At 48.8% G+C, this 20,385-nt stretch overlaps 2 protein-coding genes across 3 annotated transcripts; both read right to left on the bottom strand.

Moving 5' to 3' along the window:
* Positions 1-2,753: 2,753 nt before the first annotated feature.
* On the bottom strand, positions 2,754-3,698 carry LOC103317920 (ankyrin repeat and SOCS box protein 13-like). The gene is made up of 3 exons (XM_008218159.1): positions 3,525-3,698; positions 3,059-3,301; positions 2,754-2,990 (listed from the first exon to the last, which is right to left on the bottom strand). Exons 1-3 carry the CDS (start codon positions 3,696-3,698, stop codon positions 2,754-2,756), a joined length of 654 nt encoding a protein of 217 aa, XP_008216381.1.
* Positions 3,699-5,744: 2,046 nt separating this feature from the next.
* Hb (hunchback) lies at positions 5,745-12,439 on the bottom strand. 2 transcript variants are annotated; one of them, NM_001134919.1, is given in 4 exon segments: positions 5,745-7,687; positions 7,760-8,175; positions 8,613-8,838; positions 12,137-12,439. In NM_001134919.1, coding segments are annotated over 3 exon segments (2,196 nt in total). In that variant the 5' UTR covers positions 8,823-8,838; positions 12,137-12,439; the 3' UTR covers positions 5,745-6,117.
* Between the last annotated feature and the right edge of the window lie 7,946 nt (positions 12,440-20,385).

Genomic DNA, 20,385 nt, shown 5'->3' with positions numbered 1-20,385 from the left:
ATTATTGAAATGTCTAGAGAAATAAACCTTATACATAATTTATCAAACCAGATATGTCCACTAGAAGTAAAACGGCAAATTGGTATTCAACGATCTTGGCCTTCTCCTCGATCAAGAAAACGAGCTCGTCGGGCACAAAAGTGGCTAAAAGTCTTAATCTCCTGTTCGTGTTGTTGTTATACAATGCCTGCATTCGTGATCAGACTTTTACAACTGTTTGGTTATATTTTGCAAGATCGTTCTAACCTGGCGTAGAGTTATATTTTCAATCTTAAAGACGGGGCCCAGCAGTTCAGGCGACAGAATCGATGATTCATTTTCAGGATCCATATCGTTATCATGCTAATATGCCACAATTGGTTGATAAACGTGGACAGGTTAGATATCTAACCTTTCTATGGCTCAACAAATTGAAGTAGCTGTAGTATTCGTTTGACTCGTCTGTTGATTCATTTTTTCATCGAGTTTTTTCGTCGAACCCTAACGCAGTGTAGGGAGGATAAAATGGCGACCTAAAAAACTCCCCCTATACTCGAGTTCCAGGGGTTGCCGGTGTGTTCATATACGCGTATAAAAAACGAAAACACCCACTGGGAAGCTCCTCCTATCCAGTCAACGGCGCGTGCGCGTGAAAACGGAAGGCTTTCGCGCTTCTTTTAGTTTCAAGCCGATTTTGACTAGCGCGCGTGAGCAAAGGGGTATATAACTATAGCGCGACACGTTATTGCCCTTCGCAAAAGGGCTACGAGAAGCGAACGCTCAATGCGCAGCATATTCAAAATTTTTGTCGCCGAGAGTTCCCGGAGATGAGAGCGAGAGATACGCTTAATCTCGAGAGGCAGTGCTGCGGATGGATGTTTATCCGGGTAGAAAAGTGTGCGCAAAAAATGGAGAAAAATGAGTTAAGAAAGGGAAGTAGAGACGGGGCCAAAACCGGGGATTAAAAGATTTCCTACTTTTTTCATAGATCCGGGCTTTCCGAGCGATTAAGTCTCGAGAGCGGCCTTTACGACTCGGATGGGAAAAACTGCTTCATTGTCTTCGGCGGGTGCCTCAGGTGTCTGTGTTTACAACTCTCGTATACCTGTACACTTGAGGTCATTAAGGAGGATTATATTCGCCGCTACAGGGGCTCGTTGAAAATCCGAGCGATTAGAAGCGCCACGCGCGTGCCACAGCGACACTCCCCTCCGATATAGAATAAAAAAAAAAAAAAAAACTGTGAAGGCACGCGCGGTAAAAAAAAACGCGGAACCTGTATACGCGACCCCCATGCGTTACATAAGTACCCGCAGCAACCTGCCCACAGGGGGAGTTTTTTTCCTCGATCAGAAAGAAAGCGAAAAAAGCTGTTTATATAGAACCAATGGGCGGAAAAAACTCCCCTCGGCGATAGGTATATCCATCGGCATTGTGCAGCGCGCACAAGGGGTTGTAACTCGAGAGCGAGCGAGGAAGTAAAAAAACGCCGCTGCCGTGAAATTCTCCCCTTCCTCGACAGGTTCATTTCCATTGTGTGCGATGTTATGACGACCCCCACTATGCGATGCGGTCTTTTTTAGCCTCGAGGGGCTTTTAGAAGGGGTGAGATAAACTACTGTATTATATAACGGGCGGTGTGAACTGACGAGTCAATTATGGCCGATTGTGTCAATATGCGGTATTTCACATAATTTTGCTATAATAGATTGCAATGGAATAGAACGGATAGTAAAACTGTATTTACTAACATTATAATTTATTATCTTCAGCGTCACCGCATATAAAACTGCGACGGAAAATTGATAATAGTTATGCATTAAATCATTTGAAAAACTGAAAAAATATTTTTCACGTTGATATTGTCAATAATGTTTCTCGACCAATCAAAAACATTTCAGTTACCTGTATAGAGAAATAATTTTTCTGTCAATTGTCCATCGGCAAAGTTGAGCTATTCAGAATTTCTACGCAAAACATTAATTGATTATCTTCAGCGTCATCGAATATCATCCTCCATCAGTAAATTCACAATACAAAAGCATTAAATCATTCTAAAGTGTAGATATTAGATCACACTTCAGTTACCAGTACAAGATGATAAATCTCTAGTTGGAAGTGGAACTATCGGCAATTGCAGCGCCGCCCGTGAGTATTTCAACGTCATCTTCATTTAAGTATCCAGAAATCTTCCGCAGAAGCAGGTAATCGATACCTACCTCCTCGGCCAATACAGCAACCGCTCGTTCAATACAGTTCTCCCTGGCGATAGCCGCTTCGAATTTCTCCTTTAGCTTGGACGCGTAAATCGGGTAGGCGTTGCTTTGCTCCAGGTAAGACTGAAAGTTCTCGACAAGCTCGTCGTTCCCAGTTCCGTATTCCGTAGTTTGCCACCACGTCCAGCGGCTATGTAAGCACGGACAGGTACGGGACCGTAGTGTTCTCGATCTTGACTGTCCGTATGTTCGCCAGTTCGGCTCGGCACTGCCGGTAATAGCCATCGACATCCGGATTTTTCTCGATCACCTGCAGGTTGCGCTCGTCGAACAGCGGCTCGTTCGTCCTTATTAGCTTCCATATTGCCTTGTCGATGTCATTCGAAGCGATTGTGGATTCGAGAATCGTTTTGCCCACGTCGGCTCCAGACTCCAACAACAGCCTGACAACCCGTTTTTGATCATTTTCACTATCCTTGGCGTTGACTTCAGCAACCTTAGAGATCAACTGGCGAACGTTCTTCGGCAAGCACATCGCACTCGCTCGGTGCAGCGGTGTTAGTCGGTCTCTATTGGACATGTGATCGATCGCCAACGAGAGAAGAGATTCGACATATCGATGTCGCCAAACTGGAGGATGTAATGGAAGGGCGTCTCGCCGTTCTCATTCGCGTGATTTTCGTTACTTCCAAATTCCATGAGCATTCTTATCATTCGTTTGTGACTGTTGTCTATGTTGAGCTGCACAGCCCAGTGCAAGGCCGTGCTAAGTCTCTCTCGGTGTTGAAGTTGACTCTGGCCCCGTGAGACAACAGCAAATGGACGATCGCCTCATTGGAGCTCAAGAGCGCGTCGTGTAATACCGTGACATCATTACAGTTACGATTGTTGACGTCGGCGCCAGCATCGATGAGAGCTGTCACGAGCTCGAGGTCGCTCGTGTAGACGGCGCACTGAATCGGCGAAACCTCGTCATTGTCCTTGGCGTTGATGTCCGCGTCAGCATCTAGCATCATCTTCACGAGTTCTCGCAAATCCTCGCCGTAGAACGTCTTGCCATCGAAGCATTCGATGAACGGTCTAAACCAATCGTGTCGATGCTCCGACTGTGTGACGAATATAAAGGATTTACATATACCATAGAAATTCATGTACAGATACCGACCACCCTTGGGTATCATATCCTTCAGTACATCGTTGTGACTCTTGTTTGACACAGCGTTTTGCAGGTTTCGCCTCTTCCGTTCCTGGCGCGAACGTTGGAGCCTTACATCATTTCAGCAGCGAGATCGATTTTACGAAACCATGCAGCGTTGTGCAAAGCTGTACCCATGTTCGAATGTTTGGGGTTGATACGACAGCCCCAGCTCGAACGAGGCGCCGGATGACAGGAACTTCGCTATCACAGCTGGTGATGGCAGCGACGTGAAGAAAAGTTTCGTCGCTATCAACCAAACGAGCGTTGATCCGAAGCCCACCGTCCTTGAGCAGCAGTTCCACCATGCGTACATTCCTTTTTATCAGTGCATGATACAGCATCTTCGCGCGGTGACTTCTGCGGCTGCGAGCACAAAAACGCCTTTGACGATAAACCGGATGAGTGACTTTGCCGTGTCCCTTATTGGCCATGATTTTCATCGCTGAAGAACGCTGAAGATTTTGCAATATTTCTCTCTGGATGGACGCTTTTTGAAGGTGCCGAAGAGACTGAATAGCTACCTCTACGAAACACCCGACGTTACCACGGAGGTATGACTACTAGAGGGAAGAAGCCGGTCCGAAAATACGTACCTTCTTAGAGACAGAAAGCTATGGAAAGATAGAAAGAGAGCGAAATAGATGATGGACGTTATACTGTGGGACATTGCAGTTTTGAAAATTGATGCCAGCTACAGGCAAGCACCTGAAATTTAGATTTATGTCAGGGCGTTTATCCTCACATTCGGTCGTTCGTATTTAAATACAAGCTATAATGTTAAGAAGTTATAGCCACTCTTCACATTCTCATCCAGATACCAGCTCTCAATTCGCCTTGTCGTTATTGAAGCCAACGTGACCAATTGTGACCTTCACTTTGAATTACAGTTTACATTGTTTGCTTTAATATTCTTCGTACCATCAAAACTCAAATTAATAACTGGTATTATACGTAGGTTATTACGGAGCACGAAGAGTTTATTTTTGATTCAATTAGTGCAAAATTTTATTTTGATCAATAATGTATATGAAAGTGACGGTCATCTCACTGATATCGTTATATTTTCAAAAATTATCCATAATCACATAGAAGTAAGACTTGGCTGATATAAATAACTATAATATCGACCGTGCCTGTTTAAATATATTTGAGAAGTATTTTAAAAATTAAATTTATTATAGCATAATTCTATGAGAGTCATCTAGAGATGCACGAATTTGCTAAAATTTGCAATTTAATAATAACGCTATATTCGCCAATACGATAAATTTTGAGTAGAAGGGATATTGACTTGGGTTCGGAGCAAAAGAAGAATTTCCGAAAACTTACCAAGTTCTGAATCGAATAAGGAGGTAAAGTGAGGTTCGGGTAAAAAATCAAGGCAGTTTTTTTAGATAAATAACTATAAAAATATCTGTATTTTAAATTGCATCAGTGATACAGTGGAATGTTGAGAGTGTATTAAAATATTTATGTCCAATGAAATTCTACTAGTTACAAAAAATTTTTGTACGCTCGATTTGTCTTTTTCAATTCATATTGCATCTGATAGCAATAAATGTAATGCTTGTGTGCCATATCAATAATTATTACTTAATTATATCGAGGTAGATTAAACAAACTTTTACTTAAACTCTAGCGCTTCTATCCAAGATCCTGTGCCCATTAATTTCCACAACTTTAACCTCATCGGGCGATCTGGTTCAAAATATATCGATGTACAATATTGCGCGCTTCTCTGTTATCGCAATCACATTCTGTAAATCATATACGTAGTTCATATAATTCAACTATACCAATATTACAATTATATACGTAAATCCTTTCTTTACAATATCATTCGCATCAACGGCGATTTTTTTCTACCCGTATTTGTCGTTAGTAGTCATGCAGCGCTCATGGAAATTTGTCCTCGTAAGTGTATACAGATCAATATAATATATATATAATCATTTTGTGTCTTTCTGCTTGAATTTCAAACAATAAATAGAGAAATCGCATTAAATTAAAGCTCTTTTACCAATGTACAAACATAAAATAATCTATGCAAACGAAGAGAATCGTGTAAATTTACAAAAAATTTGTATAGAAAATCAAGCATAATCGATAAATTAAATCTAAATCTCTTATATATACTGAAGCTATCCTTAAATTCACGACTGCGGTTATCTATATTGACTTTTCACGAAGATTGCACTCGAGCTTGACGCTCTCAGCGTCTACTCATAATTATATCTTTCTCTCTCTCTCTCTCTCTCTCTCTCTCTCTCTCTCTCTCTCTGTCCCGATTAATTTCGGACGCACTTAATTCATTCATCTTGACTAGTGACAAATTTTTTTTTTTTTTTAACAAATTTATAAATTTTTTATCCCGTCTTTACAGCGACATATTACGAAATATATCTATTTGGACCCTTGCTTGCACGCTGATCTTTGCATTCAAAAATAAGAGCTACAATTCAAGTGTCCGCGTCCGTCAATTAAACGAGACCACTTATATGAGCGCACGAAACTCGCGAAAATACATAATAATCTTATATACACGCACAAATCAGTTCGCATTTGGAGAAAATAAAAATAACAATAAAAAAAAAACTCTCGACAAAATCGCCCCATCTGTCGTCTCCATCTCTCTTTCGGCTCGCCGCGCAGCTCGGGAAAAAATAAAAGTACGATTGTAAAAAAAAAGTAAGAAAAAAAGCTGCGACCTTCAGCTCGGAAAGCTTAGTGCTTGACGCGAGCGATGTGGAGAAAGAACGTGACTTTGTCGGTGCAAGGTAGACCGCACATGTTGCAGGTGAAGGGGTTCTGATAGCCGTGATAGCCCATGTGCACGGAGTGCATGACCTCGTTGCCGAAGCTGATATCGCAGTAGTGGCAGACGAAGTCGTTGCTGATGCTGGAGGTGTTGGACTCCTTGGAGGTGTGGGACTCCTTGGAGTTGTGGGACTCCTTGGAGTCGCCGGACGACGAGGCGGGCGAGCAGATCGGAGGCTGAACCTCCAGACTCTCGGGGGGTGGGCTGCGCTGAGCTTCCTGGGGCATCTCCTCGTCGGCGTCGTTGTAGCCTACGAAGTGGCGATCGACCCGGTAGGCGCGTCCCTTGCGCCGGTTGGCGCGACTGTCCTTGGGCGATTTGACGGGAGTCGCAGATGAAATCGTTGCTGCTGCAGAGGTAGAGGCAACTGCCTCGGGAGCCTGGGTTGCGTTAGCGCTCAGGTCTTGGGCGGTGTTCTCGGGCTTGCTCAGATCCAGGGGATCCGACGACTCGTTGGGCTCGTACTCCTCCAGCTTGACGATCGGTATCAAGTCTTGACTCGTGACGGTGGCCGGCTTGGCGTTAACGTTGAAGTAGCTCTCGGGCGCGGGGGGACTGCGAGCCCCCGCCTCGGAAAGCATCTGACCCATGGCATTGAGCCTAGCCTTCAGATCGAAGGGATTGCCCATGGGGAAGCCGGCGAAGATGGGGTTGTAGGGGAAACCAAGGAGCGCGGGGGCGGATGGCAGGGCCTGCCCGTTGAAGCCTTGGAAGCCGTTCAGCGGGTTGAACTGGAACGGCTGCAGCTGCGGCTGCGGCTGCGGCTGCGGCTGCTGCATTGGCGCGACGGCTACGGGTGCGCTACTGGTCGAGGGCTGGGGCTCGTCCTCCTTCCTGGGCTTGGCCTTTGGCCCGCGCCTGGTACCGTAGACGTCGATGATCGGCAGCGGGTTCGGCGAGCCGTCGGGGTTGAGAACCATCGCGGGCTGGTGGTCGTACTTGCGCAAGTGCAGCTTGAGCGAGTGGCAGTACTTGGTGGCGTAGGAGCAGTCGCAGCACCTGAACTGGTAGACCGTCGAGTGCGACTTGAGGTGGCTGTTGAGCATCGACTTGTTGACGCAGGCGTAGGTGCACTTGTCGCATTTGTAGGGCTTGGACTTGAAGTGGTTGCGCAGATGGTACTCAAGGTGGTGCTTGTACTCGGTGATGAAGGAACAGTGTGGGCAGGTGAGCAGCTTCTCGGGCTTGATGTGTTGGCGAGTGTGCCGCCAGTAGTCGACCTTGCTCATGGCGACAAAGCCGCACTGCTTGCAGCGGTAGACCTTCACCTTGTTCTGGCTGAGCTTGGGCGTGCGGAAGTCGTGATCGCTGGTGCCGATCAGGTCGTAATCCTCAAGAGTCGGGGCGATTCTGTCGATGTTGTTGATATTTGCAGCGCCTAAGAGCTGCTTCACCAACGACCTCGAGAACTCGTACGGCCTGCAGAGCTCTGCGGCAACGGGGCAATGCGTTCTAATGTGCTCGCTGAAGACAATCCTGGGAATAGAAATAAGAGTTAGTTGCGAAAACGGTGCGTCTTTTCTCCTCGGAAATGAATAGATCGCTTACCTTCTCAACGATGTGAAGGGGCAGACCGGGCACTCAAGCGGCTCGCTCGAGTAGTCGAGCTGCTCGGGCAGCTCGAATCCGAGGGCCTCCACGGAGGTGACGGTTTCCACGTTGACCGGGAAGTTTGGCCTCCTACGTGGAGCCTGTACGGGGGGTTGCTGACCGAGGCGTGCGTTCGCGTAGTCGAGCGTCGCTTGGAAGTCCATCATCGGTGGAGTTGTGCTTTGCGGCCTGTACTTGTGGTAGACGTTCGTCTGGACGTCGTTCGAGTCGTGAGAGACCATGCTCTCGGGCGTGTTGCTGCCATTGGAGGCCGTCCTGGGCGACTGACGGCTCTGGGGCGAGCCCGAGCCGCTGGTGTAGTGCCCGGGCGAGATGCCCGAGTCGTTGTTCTTGTCGTCGGCCGGCTCATCCTTCTGTGAGAGAAAACAAAAAAAAAAAAAATTCGACGGTCAGCGAATCGATCGATATCATACGCTGCATTATTGGCGACCGTGTGTTTTCATCCGCGCGGGCCATGCTTTAGGGATTCGGGAAGCGGAGAGATTGGAGAGGAATCCCGTATCGAAGCTGGCTGCGCGAGAGCCAATCCCTGGACGCATCTCGATGAGCTGATGCTGGGGGGAGACGATAGCGCGAGGGGTGCCGCGCGTATTTATGTGCGTCGACACACACACACACACACAGACATACTTCGCACGGGGGTAATCTAGCTGCGAGGGTGCGCGGGATGAAAAAGTAGAAAATACACGCGGGGAAAAAAGGATGCGTGCGTGCTCTCGGGGAATGGACCTATGGGCAAGGATGGGGTGGGGGGGGGGGGGTTAGTGCGTAGCAAGGGACGATTACTCACCACTACGATTTTATCCCAGCCGGGCGTGGTTGACGCCGCCTGCTGCTGCTGCTGCTGCTGCTTCGGCTGCGCCGGCGGTAGCTGGGTCGCTTGCTGTTCTTGAACCTGACCGGACTGAGTGGCCGGCATAGCTTGCTGCTGCTGAAGGAGCTGCTGGTCCTGCTCCGGGGCCAGAGTCCGCGGCTCCATTTGATCCCAGTTACCTCTCATGTCGTGGCTAAGATAGCTGGGAAGAAAGTTTCGGATTATTATTTATAAACTTGGCAATAACGTCGCTCGAGAACGCGCCTGGAATTCCTGGACTTCCGCGCGAAGAAAGTAAGCATAGAGGAAAAAATGGAAAAATACGCATAGAAATGAGCCGCGACAAAGGTCTGGTTCATAAAAAGTTTGAAAAAGGCCCGGGCAGGTGAAGCGGATTTTCCATCGTATAGTAGACTGTGCGCGCATGGAAATGCGCGCGACAATAGGATCCGCCGCCCCCGCAGGCCGCCGCAAAAAGCCGCCGCAAAAAAGCATCCTTTCTCTCGAGCCGGAAAAAAAGAGAGAGAGAGAGAGAGAGAACTGAAAGGGGGATTTTCGTCCTGTATTATTGTCCGACGGCTGCCGCTTCCCGGAAAAAGGGTTTCGCGCGCATTGACGAGTGACGCACAAGCGCGCGTCTGTCGCGCACATTTTCTCCTTGCATACCATTAGAAAAATTCGGAGCCTTGATTTATTCAAGTGGAGCAGGACTGCGAGCGAGCGCCTTGTCTTCCGGACGGAAGGACGAACCGATGGCCGAAGGTTCGAGAGAAAATACGCAAAAAGAGTCGGCTTGGACCGCATAGGCAGAGAGAAGGATAAACGGATAATAGAGAGAGGTAGAAAGTGTCCCGAGGCCTTTGACTCTCTCTCTCTCTCTCCCCTCCCCTTTGTTTTACGGCCGGTTTGTATATTATTGTTCGGCTCATTTATGTGGAATTCATAAATTCGTCCGTAACTAGACCGAGTTATATGGCAGCGCGCGCGTGTACTTGGTTGGCTTCTGCCGATTTTTATTGGATGGCCCGGACCGAGCAGCCGGCATACCTGCGATTTCGCGAAGCAAATCTGTCTCGCTCGACCAATTTGCAAATATCCAAAAGTTCAGATATTTGCAATCGCGACGAGCGCAAATACGAGACGAAGGCTTAAAGTAAAAGCAGCCGAGTATCGAGCAAAATCGTGGAGTAACTGGGCTTTTCGCCCTTTCGGGGATTTGCGAATCCTCATTGTCCGCACAGAATAGCCAGGTCTGACGGCCGCTTCCTAATGTATACCCACGGCGGTCGGCCCATAGGGTCATAAATAAATCGCAAACGATGCTGCCTGCGCGTCGGCCGACGACCCCTCGTCGCAAGGGTTTTACCGAAAAATACTTCGTTCCTCTCTCTCTCTCTCTCTCTCTCTCTCTCTCTCTGCCTCTCACTCGTTCCGCCGGAAAACAAACAAGCCCTTAACGGCCGCCGACGCCTCTCGACGTGAAAATTTGCGTATTAGCCGCGCGAGCACGAGCGGAACATTTGTTTTGAATTTTCTCTCGGGACTCCCCCCCCCCCCCCTCCCATCGCTCTGACGAGTCGAAAGTTTTCTGTGTACACGCGTTTCTCGACACGCGGCCTGGAATTTTGCGCGTCGACCCGAGTATGGATTTTCTCTCGATTAAAGAGCTCTGACGCGCCGGGAAATTTCGTGTTTGTGTATACCTGAATCGAGTAAATAGTAAATAGAGAAAAGAGCCTTATCCGCGATGAATCACGCGGACTCCTGTTTTTCCGGCTAGTATGTGTCTACAGTATCGCGCGCTGTTTAGTGAAAGCCGAGAGCGTGAAAAACAAAGGACTCCGGGTATATTATCTGGCGATAAAAGAGTGTAAAAATGAAAAGCCCGAATTTTATCTGCGCTTTTTACGGTGTTTACGGCCGCCGCGTGAGTAAGCCGCGATTCCGCGAAAAATAAGCTCCGAAATGAAAATCGGAGCAAAGGGAGTATGGGTATTTATTCCGCGAGAGAAAGCGTCGACTCCGAAAAAAAAAAACAGAGAGCATCGCGCGCAAAATACATCGGCTACCTGCTACTGCTGCAGGACGCTTCAATCAAGGTCGAGCGACAAAAACAAATATCGCACTCGGTGCTGCTGGCGCTACTCAGCGCAGAGAAGAGAGAAAAAAGCTGCTTCGCGGATAAAACAAAACGCGGGCCGCGAGAAAAGTAGGAGGGACTCGGGGGGGGGGGGGGGCAGCGATAATGAGAATCATTCGCTGTCCTTGTCGATTAGCCGATCGATCGGTTTGTCTCGGGCTCTCGCACCCTCCTCGAGTCACTTATTTACTCGCGTATGTGTGTGCGCGCAGAGTCTCCTCCTATTTCCGAGACTTTTTTCCCCCAATGCGCTTTCGCGATTGGCTTTGTTTGCCAGGACCAATACGTTTTTGCGCGAGCGACCTTTTCTCTCTCTCTCTCTCTCTCTCTCTCTCTTGCCGCTTAGGCTGTGGGAGAGCCGTCGCCGGGCTGGAATAATCGCGCGCGCGGATTATCGGATTTTTTATGCCGAGTGTGTGTTCGGGAAGTATCGAACGCTTTGTTTTCTCCGGCACGGCGACGCGTGCGAATTCGATCAAATTTCGGATATAAACGGCCGTGTACGCTCGAATTCGAAGAAAACGAGAAATATCTCGAGAGTCGAGGTAATGGAACGATAAATAAGAATGAAAAGAGTAAACACGTCACCTTAAAACCTCCATCGAGAAGTGTAAAACTCTCTTGGTCCGTGTAATCGTCGATAAAGGACTCGTCGCGTGTCCAACACGTGTGGCTGTCTGGAACTCGACTGAGGCCGAACGACGAGCTTTTCTCGACTTTCCCGCAGCCCCGCGCGCGCGCGCGCGCATACGCTGCTATAATATCGCGCCGGCTACAAAACAACTACTGCCCGCAGCTCGAAGGATATACAGTCCAGCAATTCGGCGCTTCATAGCAAAACAACGGAAGATCTGACGAGCGAAGAAGGGAGAGAGAGAGAGAGAGAGAGAGAGGAGAGACCTCGTGGTGGGGGCGCGCGAGTCGCGGGGATTGATAAAAGCGCGCGCGCTCTCGCCGCAGAAAAAAAAAACTTACGTCCTGTATTAGGATGTTGCGCGTAAACATGGCGGGAATTCGAACCGCGCGTTTTTTCCGTTCTTTTTCTCTCCAAAGTTATAAGAATCGCGCAGAAAGCAAGGAAGTGGTATTGGAGTCGATTACACAGCGACGAGTTTGAAATTTCAACGTTCTCCCTACTTCTCGGAAGTAACTCGTCCTTTTACGCGGCTCGATATCGATCTATTGTTTAGTAAATAGAACTCGATCGCGTTGTACGAATTCGAGTTAAAGGATTGAAACCAACAACGATAGAATTTCGTTCCTCGCTCGAGAAAGATTATTCGAAACGTTCGTAATTTAAGCAGGAGTAAAAGAGAAAAAAAAAGAAAAAAAGAAAGCAAATAAATAAGACTCAACATACCTTACAGAAGAGGCGAAGGGACGTCGTCGCGTCTGCTGGTAATTTGCGACGGCTCCAGTATCTCTCAATGTACTAAATGCATCGCTGCTCGATCAACACTTAAGAGAATCCTTGGCAGGATATGGAATCCAACTTTTCACACAAACTGTTCACCTCGTCTCAACTCGTTGCCGGCGAGGAAACGATGATCGAAAAACGAAAGGGATAAAAGAATGCAATGAATTGGCGATACACTGGCACAGCTGTCCCTGAGAGACTGACTATCCAAGCAGGTCTTCTCGAGACGAGTGCAGAGGATCGACTGACTGACGAGGAGAGCCGGCTGCAGCTCTGCAAGTCCGGCTACCGTACGGAGGGCTGTTACCCTCTCCCCCTACCTCGGCACTACCCCCGGAGCTCTGGGCCAATGGGGGCGCGGCTCCATTGACACTGCGCTGGCTTTCGACCGTCCCCCACCTATCGTCCGAGCTTCCCCTTCCGTCTTCCGGTGGAGTTGAGAAAGGGGCGAGAAAGAGAAAGAGAGAGAGAGAGAGAGAGAGAGAATGGTCAATCGGCGCTTATGCTGAAATTTTCTCTGCTGCGCCGTGCGACAGATTTGACGAATATGCGGGGGAGGGACGCGGCTTATTAGCCGAGCCGCCGGCGGAGGCGTCTCAGGTTGCTCGCGCTTTGCTATAGGGACCTTAAAAATCGTGATTATTTATTTAGACACGCGTTCGTCGCGCTCGATAAAAATGCCATAATTCACGCGCTAAGCCGCGGGCGTCGATGTTTTAATCTGTTTAAACGGCCTAGCGTCGCTTCCGGAAATCCTTGAGGGTTTCGCCTATTTTTTTTTCTCTCTCTCTCTCTCTCGCCGTAACACACATTTCTCTTCGTTCGGTCCTCGAGTATATATACTTACACAGGCAGCCGAGAGCGTCGCCGTAACTCCACGTCTGTATAACTGCAGCCTCCTCTAATTTCAAAATAGTCGTAGAGAGTAAAGCCTCGCTTTTCCCGCTTTCACGGAAACTCCTTTGTATAACTGTTGTAGGAAAGCGGCCGTTTGTCTTTCAATGGGTTACGCGTGCGCGCGGTTAAAAGTAGCCCCCGGACACGTGCCGCGCGCGTCTCGGTGTAAAAATAAAAAAGCTCTGTTTGGCCCTTGCGGCCCGCGAGAGCTGCTTTTTTCAGCTCGGAAAAAAAAAAGAAAAAAAAGCTATACTATCAAGAATAACAGGAAGCCGAGAGGGAAGAGCTGCGCGTCTATATAATCGATCGAGTATACGCGAAGAAGCTATAACGCTCCGCTTATTGTTTTTAAAGTATCGGCCGATTTGAAAGTCCGCGCGATGACGAGCGCGCGCGTGATTCACGGCTATTTTCAAAAATTTTTAGAATGCCGAGGGCATGTCTCTCGTTATTAGCGCTGATGAGCTGTAGCCTTTATACTTTCTCTGTACGCGCGCATCTCGCTGCTCTCGACAAAACGTGTTTTCCTATACTCATATTTAAGGCTCTAAGCGCGGCTGCAGGAAAACACGTATAAATCGTATAAATTTCCGTATCGCGAGAGAGCAGCTTTGTTCGTTCGTAATTGCAACTGGTGAGAAAAGTGAAGAGAATGAAAAAGACGACCTCACATCTTAATAGCTCGAGACGTCGAATCTATTGCCGCGAGGGGGAGACCCGAGCTACTAATTATTAAGGGCCATTACGAGGCTTATCAAAGACGCGTAAAAATTCGTCATAGAGTTTACCAACGAAATCCCAGAGCGTCGCTTTGAATTTTGCAAAAACAAGAGCTGTCGGCGTCCCCCCCGCGTATACAGGCGGATAACGCCCACGCTATAGAGGGGGACCTGAATAAAATGGAGAATCCGCGCTGGGGCACGGGCTCTCGTGTCCGTCGTTTTCATCTTCGATTCAGCAAGCAACGCGATAGGACAAAGGCCCTTCTCACTCCGAACGTGAAAGCTCCTGCATCTCTCTCGCTCGCTCGCTCTCCTGTCCGAAATGCTTAACGACCCCAAAGTACGTGCCACCCTCTCGACGCTTTCTTTTTTTCGGAGCTATATCTCGCGTGCGCGCGTGTCTGCCTGCGTATACGGAAGGGAGGAAGAAAAAGTCTCTTCTCGGCTCTCCTCATCCGCAGCCGCCGCCTTATCGTCCCTATATGTATTTTTCTCGCTCGAGTCTTTATGCCCTTTGCTGACCCTTTTTCACTATTTTTCTCCATCTCTCCTCCAACAAGAGTCTTCCCTCTTCGAGTCAGGGCTTTCCCCCCCCCCCACCCGCTCTCTTTTTTCTGTTTTTTCTTCGACTCTATATAAGTACTCCGCTGCTCTACGGCTTCCGTAGCGGCACGCGACTATTACTTCCGTTCGGCGCAGCTTAATTTCCACTCGCTCTCGGTTTTCGAATTATTTGTTGTTCTTTCCAATCCTGAGTCAACAGAGCGCTTGACTTGGACTGTCTACGAAAATACGCGAGGGGTTTCGTCGGCTTTTTATAAACTTTGACCGTAGCTATATTTTCAAAAATTCGCCAAACTTTCCCTTTGTCCATAAGCAACGAGCTTTTTCTCCATTCCTCCCCTATACACACACACACACACATCAGCATCAGCATCAGAGTCGCCCCCCCCCCCCCCATACATACAGGCCTCTCGCAGTAGCTTTTTCCGTTTTCTTCCTCCTCCTACACACACACACGTCCGCACTGCTCCGTCGCCGTCGTCCACTTTTTTCCCCGTCGCTCATTTTTCTCCAGCGCCGCGCGACCCTCGCCACGTCACGTCGCGCGGAATGGAATCTCTCTCTCTCTCTCTCTCTCTCTTTCCCTCGAGGAGTTATCGAGGAGAATTTTCGCCGGTATTATATACGGCCTAACGACATCAGTCTTCGTTTTGCGCAGGTCGAATTATCTCAATGCTCGATTTTTCTTCCTGGCCCGCGCACACACGGAGAGAAAGAGCCTTTACTTGCCGCGTATGTAGTGCGTACTATATCTATGCCAAAACTGCCGGTCTATTCTCAACCCTCGATTTCTCTGCCCGATGCGGAAAGAGTAGGCGCAACAGATTTTCGAAAGCAGCGGCAACTTTCTTTTTGCTCGGTTTTTTTTTTTTTTTTTTTTTTTTTTTCGAGCACAGCTACGGCATATAATCCGCAGCGCAAATAGGTGAAAAACTGTCCCCGAATGAAGAGAGAAAAAACTCAACCTTTTCTAAGCCGTTCTAATCCGTCCCATAACTCTCGAGTTTCGACGCCGATGGCGACGCGCATAAAGCTGTACGTAAAAACTCGCTCGGACGGACAATGAGAAATGCAAATCCGGAAAACGTGCGCGCGGCAGCTCGACCCTTCGCGCCCCCGCAGGTATACAGCAGTTAGTAAGAGAGAGAGAGAGAGAGATGAGCCTTTTTTCTCTACGCAGTTGTCCTAATGACGGAGCTTGCCAAGGAAAAAATGTACCCCGGCCGTTTATTACTATATACACAAGTGTCTCGCGCGCAAAAAGTATCTTATACGACGCAACCCTTTTTCCGTTTCCGTGTTTATGACACTTTTACAGTTAGCCTTCTACGCTGGAACGTGCCGAGAGCGGCTAACTGTTTTTCTCTCTTGGCCCGTCGGCACTTGACCGTTTCTCGCGCTGCATCCCTTTCCCTCGACTTTTTTTCGGCCCGAAGCTTTTTTCCTCCTTGAGCGGCGCTTTTTCTCCAGCCGAGCCGATTTCCCGTTGCATCGTTCGTTCCGAACACTCGTACGGTACGGCGTTATATTGTTGCAACGACGCCAACAACAACAAAGTTGGGAAAAACCCTAAGCTGCAAAGGTATTACTTTGCCGGGGATTTTTCGGCATTGATAAGTACGCCGCCCACCGGGCCGATCGACGCCGCCGGCGAAAACAATGGGACAGCCCAGCGGCAGCCCTTCCTCCGCGTATAAACACACAGAGAGGTAAACGAGTTTATTACGCCGGTTCGTGCCGGCCGGCCGGTCGGTCTTCTTTGCATATCGCCACTCGTAAATATGCCCGCCGAAAACGAGAGTGAGGGGGTGGGGGGGGGGAGGTAGCTTGCACGCGCGCCTGCTCGACTTTTCCCCGAGCGGTATAAGAGGGCAGTAAATAACGTGATTATGCACAGCAGTTATCCCACCTTTCTCTCTCTCTCTCTCTTAAACTGAGGCCCAATCCTTCGACTGCTCGAGTACACTTATACGCGCGTTTGCGTCCCTTTCGGCTACCGGAGCCCGTACGACCTACGGCCCGAAATTCGGATGCCACTTATTTATTCGTTTATGCCGAGGGTCAGCGACGTCGCAAATGCGCTACTTCTCTCGAGCCGATTTGCATAGCGCGCGCGATTTTTCCTCGAAAACTGGCCGCAGCGGTCCCTCGTTTTATGGGGCCCCGCGCAACCCAGCGGGGTTAAAACTGCATTGCTCGGCCGAGCCGGGAAACTCTTTCCGACTTTTAAGCGCTGATTTACAAGCGAGCCTAAAGCGAGCTGAAGGCTGGCCAGTTGATTTTATAAATTTCTATACATTTATAAAGGGGCCTCTTTTTTCCGGATAATGACCGCCTCGTTGACTCTGCCTGTGCTGCGCTTTATACAAGCAGCGCTGGCTCAATTTTAGCCATTCGAGCCCGATACTTTCGTGCATACGAAAATCGAACGAAAATCATCGTCGATGATCTATATATTGCGCCGGTATTAGCGCCGGTCTCTCTGCAGCAGGCTTCGATTCGCAAACTCTATTTGCGCATTCGCGCATCCGTCTTAACTTATAGAACGCGAGACGCAGTTTACACTTCTTGCGCGCAGTCCTCAGAGAAATTATACGACCTCGACCGACGGGGACTTGGAGGCTCCGAGGGCTTTTATTGCTTAATTGCGGCTACACCTCCGCTTGCGAATCGCCAAGCCACTTCTGAGACGCAGTCGTGGTGCGTAAGGTACAACAGGGAAGGGAGAGAAAAAACCGCAACACGAGGTGGCCGAGTCATTGACGCACAGGTATATAGCTGCGCACTGTGACTTGTCGACTTCACTTGCCGGCGGGCGATTTCAAAATCCCGTTTCTTTAAACTTTTGATGCACAAATTCGAATTTGACAACGAAAAGCTTACTTAATTTGCAAAGCGCATCCTTTTTCTTTTTTCTTTTTTTTTTTTTCACCCCCCCGAAGAAAGTTGCGCAGCGTAGTTGGCCCAGCACTGCACAACCGACCGAACATGTGCACCTCAAGGCCTCCGGGAAATTTACGATCGCGCGGCGTCGGTTTTTATTGACGCCCGGTGACTCGGCCGCGAAAGGAGTGCCATTATGGGAGAAAGCTGCGTTATAGTGTCATCTTCAGCGCTGCTGCTCTTTTTCCCACTTTGTCAGAAAGTGAAACGTGCGCGGAGGGTTGGGGGCTTTTGGTGAAATCCCAGACGACAAACGCGTATAAGCAGATTAGGCTTCGAAGACATTTCAAATCCCGGCGACGAGCGCGATCCCTTTTCTACATAACGGAGCTTTTGCTTTCCTTTAAATTACCGAGTTTTTCACTGTCGCGCCTGCAGCAGCGATTATAACGGATTTTTGGCTTTCGTTTCGAAGCTTCTCGTGCGTTGTGCGTGACTCGATAGCGCAGCTTGCTTCGGCCAAGTTTTACCCGGCGCTGAGTCACGCCGTAAATGTAAGTGCACGCATAAACGGAATTGTTATATAGAGAGAGAGAGAGAGAGAGAGAAGAGTTTCGTACCTCGTGCGAATACAAAGCAAGACGCGAAGGGCACCGGAGGAGCTGCCGCGCGCGGTTCAAATCTCGAAATTTATGATTTTTAAATTCTTTCATACGCTCATAATCTCTCGGGTCTTACTGGGCAAAATTTACATCTCGATATTTTCTCTCTCTCTCTCTCTCACTCGTGCATCCCCGTTCCGGCGCGTCTTCTTAAACGCGGTACATAGTACACAGCTCCTTCCACGAACGGATTAATTTGTCCTCGGCTGAAGGAGAGGATACTTTTTCCCATTGTCGGCCGATGCCGAAACTTCTGTGCGCACACAGAGGGCATTCACTTCTCAGGTAGCAAAGTCGGACAATACGTCGAGTTCTGGAACATCGCAGGGGGTGTGCGCTGCAGTACAAGATGCCGCCTGCAATTATCGCGCGTTATTATATATCGAAGCTGCGCAGTCTGCGTAAACCGGTTGTATATTATGCCCGCCATACTGCCTGTGCTAAAACGTCGACTAGCCAATTGCGGGAGGGGGGAGGTTTATTGAGACGGTGCGCATCCGTCCACTTGACCTGGGACTTGACTTTTTCTATACCTGTGAATATTCTATACTCTATACTTGCTCAACGTAGTTACTCGCGTGTAAACGCGAGATCAGAGGCAGCAAATATTGCTAGATTCAACTCGTCGTAAGTAGATAATATGACGAAAGCGAAAGCGATGGTAACGAGTTTCCGATTATTCTGGCCCTTCCTGCGCTCGCTCTGCTTAACGATTTTTCCAAGCTTTAAGCCGCCGCGCGTGCTTTCTTTATCGCGACGAGCGAGATAAGGATGACTTTTCTTTTTGGAAAGCCACTGCCGGATTCCTTGCGTACGAGTGTACGTATTAATGCGATCGACTTGCGGTCGTTAGCTGCGCCCGCTAATTGCCCTTCGGAAATCAATTTCGCATTTCGCGCCGACGAGGCGCTCTAAAAAGCCCATCGACTGTAATCGAGATAGAGGAGAAGTATTTTCCTGCGGTGCCAAAATTCGACGCCCACGCGCTCACCGACGACGTCTGCGCACGTATATATGCATAGAAAGGGTTAGAGCCGATGCAGCTGTTTAAACGACACCCTTGTACGCCCACTCGTCCTTCTCGTATATTCACGCAGTCATCCTCTCTTTCAGGTATAAACGCGTGTGTGACGGAGAGATGTGTTTTCGCGCGCGCGCGCGCTCTGCGGGATGAAAAATCGTTCGCGCAACACCAGCCCATATGCTAGCTGCTTCGGATGAGGATCAGGAAAACGGAAAGGGTTTCTCGTTCTAACATAAGCTCTTGTTATTCTTGCGAGTGAGGGAGAGAGAGAAAAATTGTCGTTTTTTTTTTTCGGGACAAACAGTTCGATTATCACTAGCGAGAGATAATTTTCGAAGAAGCTGTGTTAGGTGCGGTGAGGGCCGAAAACTAATCTGGCAGAGGCCAAGTCATCCTTCTCGACTTCCCGTGTCAACAGGCGCGGAAATAGCGAATGTCGGCTTTTACTCGAGGCAAAAAAGAGGAGCTGCGAGGATATAGAGTGACCGAGAGGAAAGTAGACGCAAAAGTTTTCGCGCGTTTCATACATGCCTATATATACGTAACACAAAGAGCCGAGTTGGGGGAGGGCAGGCACGCGTCGCTGCAGAGAAATCGAGCAAGAAAGAGAAAAAGCCGTGCACACATGGGCTTGCTTTGGAAAAGCAATAGTGAGAGAGGGTAGAATAATACGAGAAAAGAACCCATCGGTTATTTCTGACCCCTTTCGACGGATGAAATTTCCCCGTTTTCCGGGAGCGCACGCGTCCGCTGCTGATGCACAAATGCGATGAAAATCGGCAGAACAGCCGCAGCATTATAATCCGCCTCTATGCGTATACGCTCCCTTTCTTTCGCCGATGCAGAGTATCGTTAATTTATACAGGCGCTGCATCGTGACGCGCGATATTTTCCGAGAGAAGCTGTGCAACGCTTTCGTATCGACTATACCGCAATTGCTCGAGAAAGCTAAGAACAAAAAAAAACCCAATTAGCCTATACGAGCGTAGAAGCAACGGATTCTTTTTCCTCGAGCCATTTAAAAACAGGCTTCTCTCCTTTTTCCCCGCTATTTTCATCCCGCAAGCTTCCCTCTTCCACTCTGTGCCGCGCACACGCGCCGGTATACAGAAAGAGAGAACGAGAGAGAGAGAGAGAGAGAGAGAGAGAGAAAAAATACACAGGGGTGGTGTCAGCAGATGAACCATAAGTATGGGTCAACCCCGAGAGCGCACGCGAGCGCGTGGGTCAGCTGTCAGTTGTTTGTCCTTATACGATCGAAAGAGAGAGAGAGAGCGAGAGAAATAGTCTGCAGATGAAAACGGAGAGAGAGAGAGAGAGAGAGAGATTTCGGGCACGCGAGGGGCGCCGCGTACGTTGCAGGCTGCAACGGCGCACAATGGCCGGCCGCCAAGTACCCCATGGGCCTGGCGCGCAGTGACCACTGCCGGATTTCTCTTA

The sequence above is a fragment of the Nasonia vitripennis genome, chromosome 2, assembly GCF_009193385.2.
Source record: "Nasonia vitripennis strain AsymCx chromosome 2, Nvit_psr_1.1, whole genome shotgun sequence".
NCBI lineage: Eukaryota > Metazoa > Arthropoda > Insecta > Hymenoptera > Pteromalidae > Nasonia > Nasonia vitripennis.
Note: the sequence above shows the minus strand (reverse complement) of the source record. Positions and strands in the feature narration are given on the sequence as shown.

Bases quoted from the DNA above. Each gene is read 5' to 3' on its own strand.
- LOC103317920 (XM_008218159.1), bottom strand. From the start codon at position 3,698: ATGGTGGAACTGCTGCTCAAGGACGGTGGGCTTCGGATCAACGCTCGT. The intron at 3,302-3,524 runs GTACAGCTTTGC...TTCGTCACACAG, and splicing joins CCCCAAACATTCGAACATGG to TCGGAGCATCGACACGATTG. The intron at 2,991-3,058 runs GTATTACACGAC...TCACGGGGCCAG, and splicing joins GTAACTGTAATGATGTCACG to AGTCAACTTCAACACCGAGA.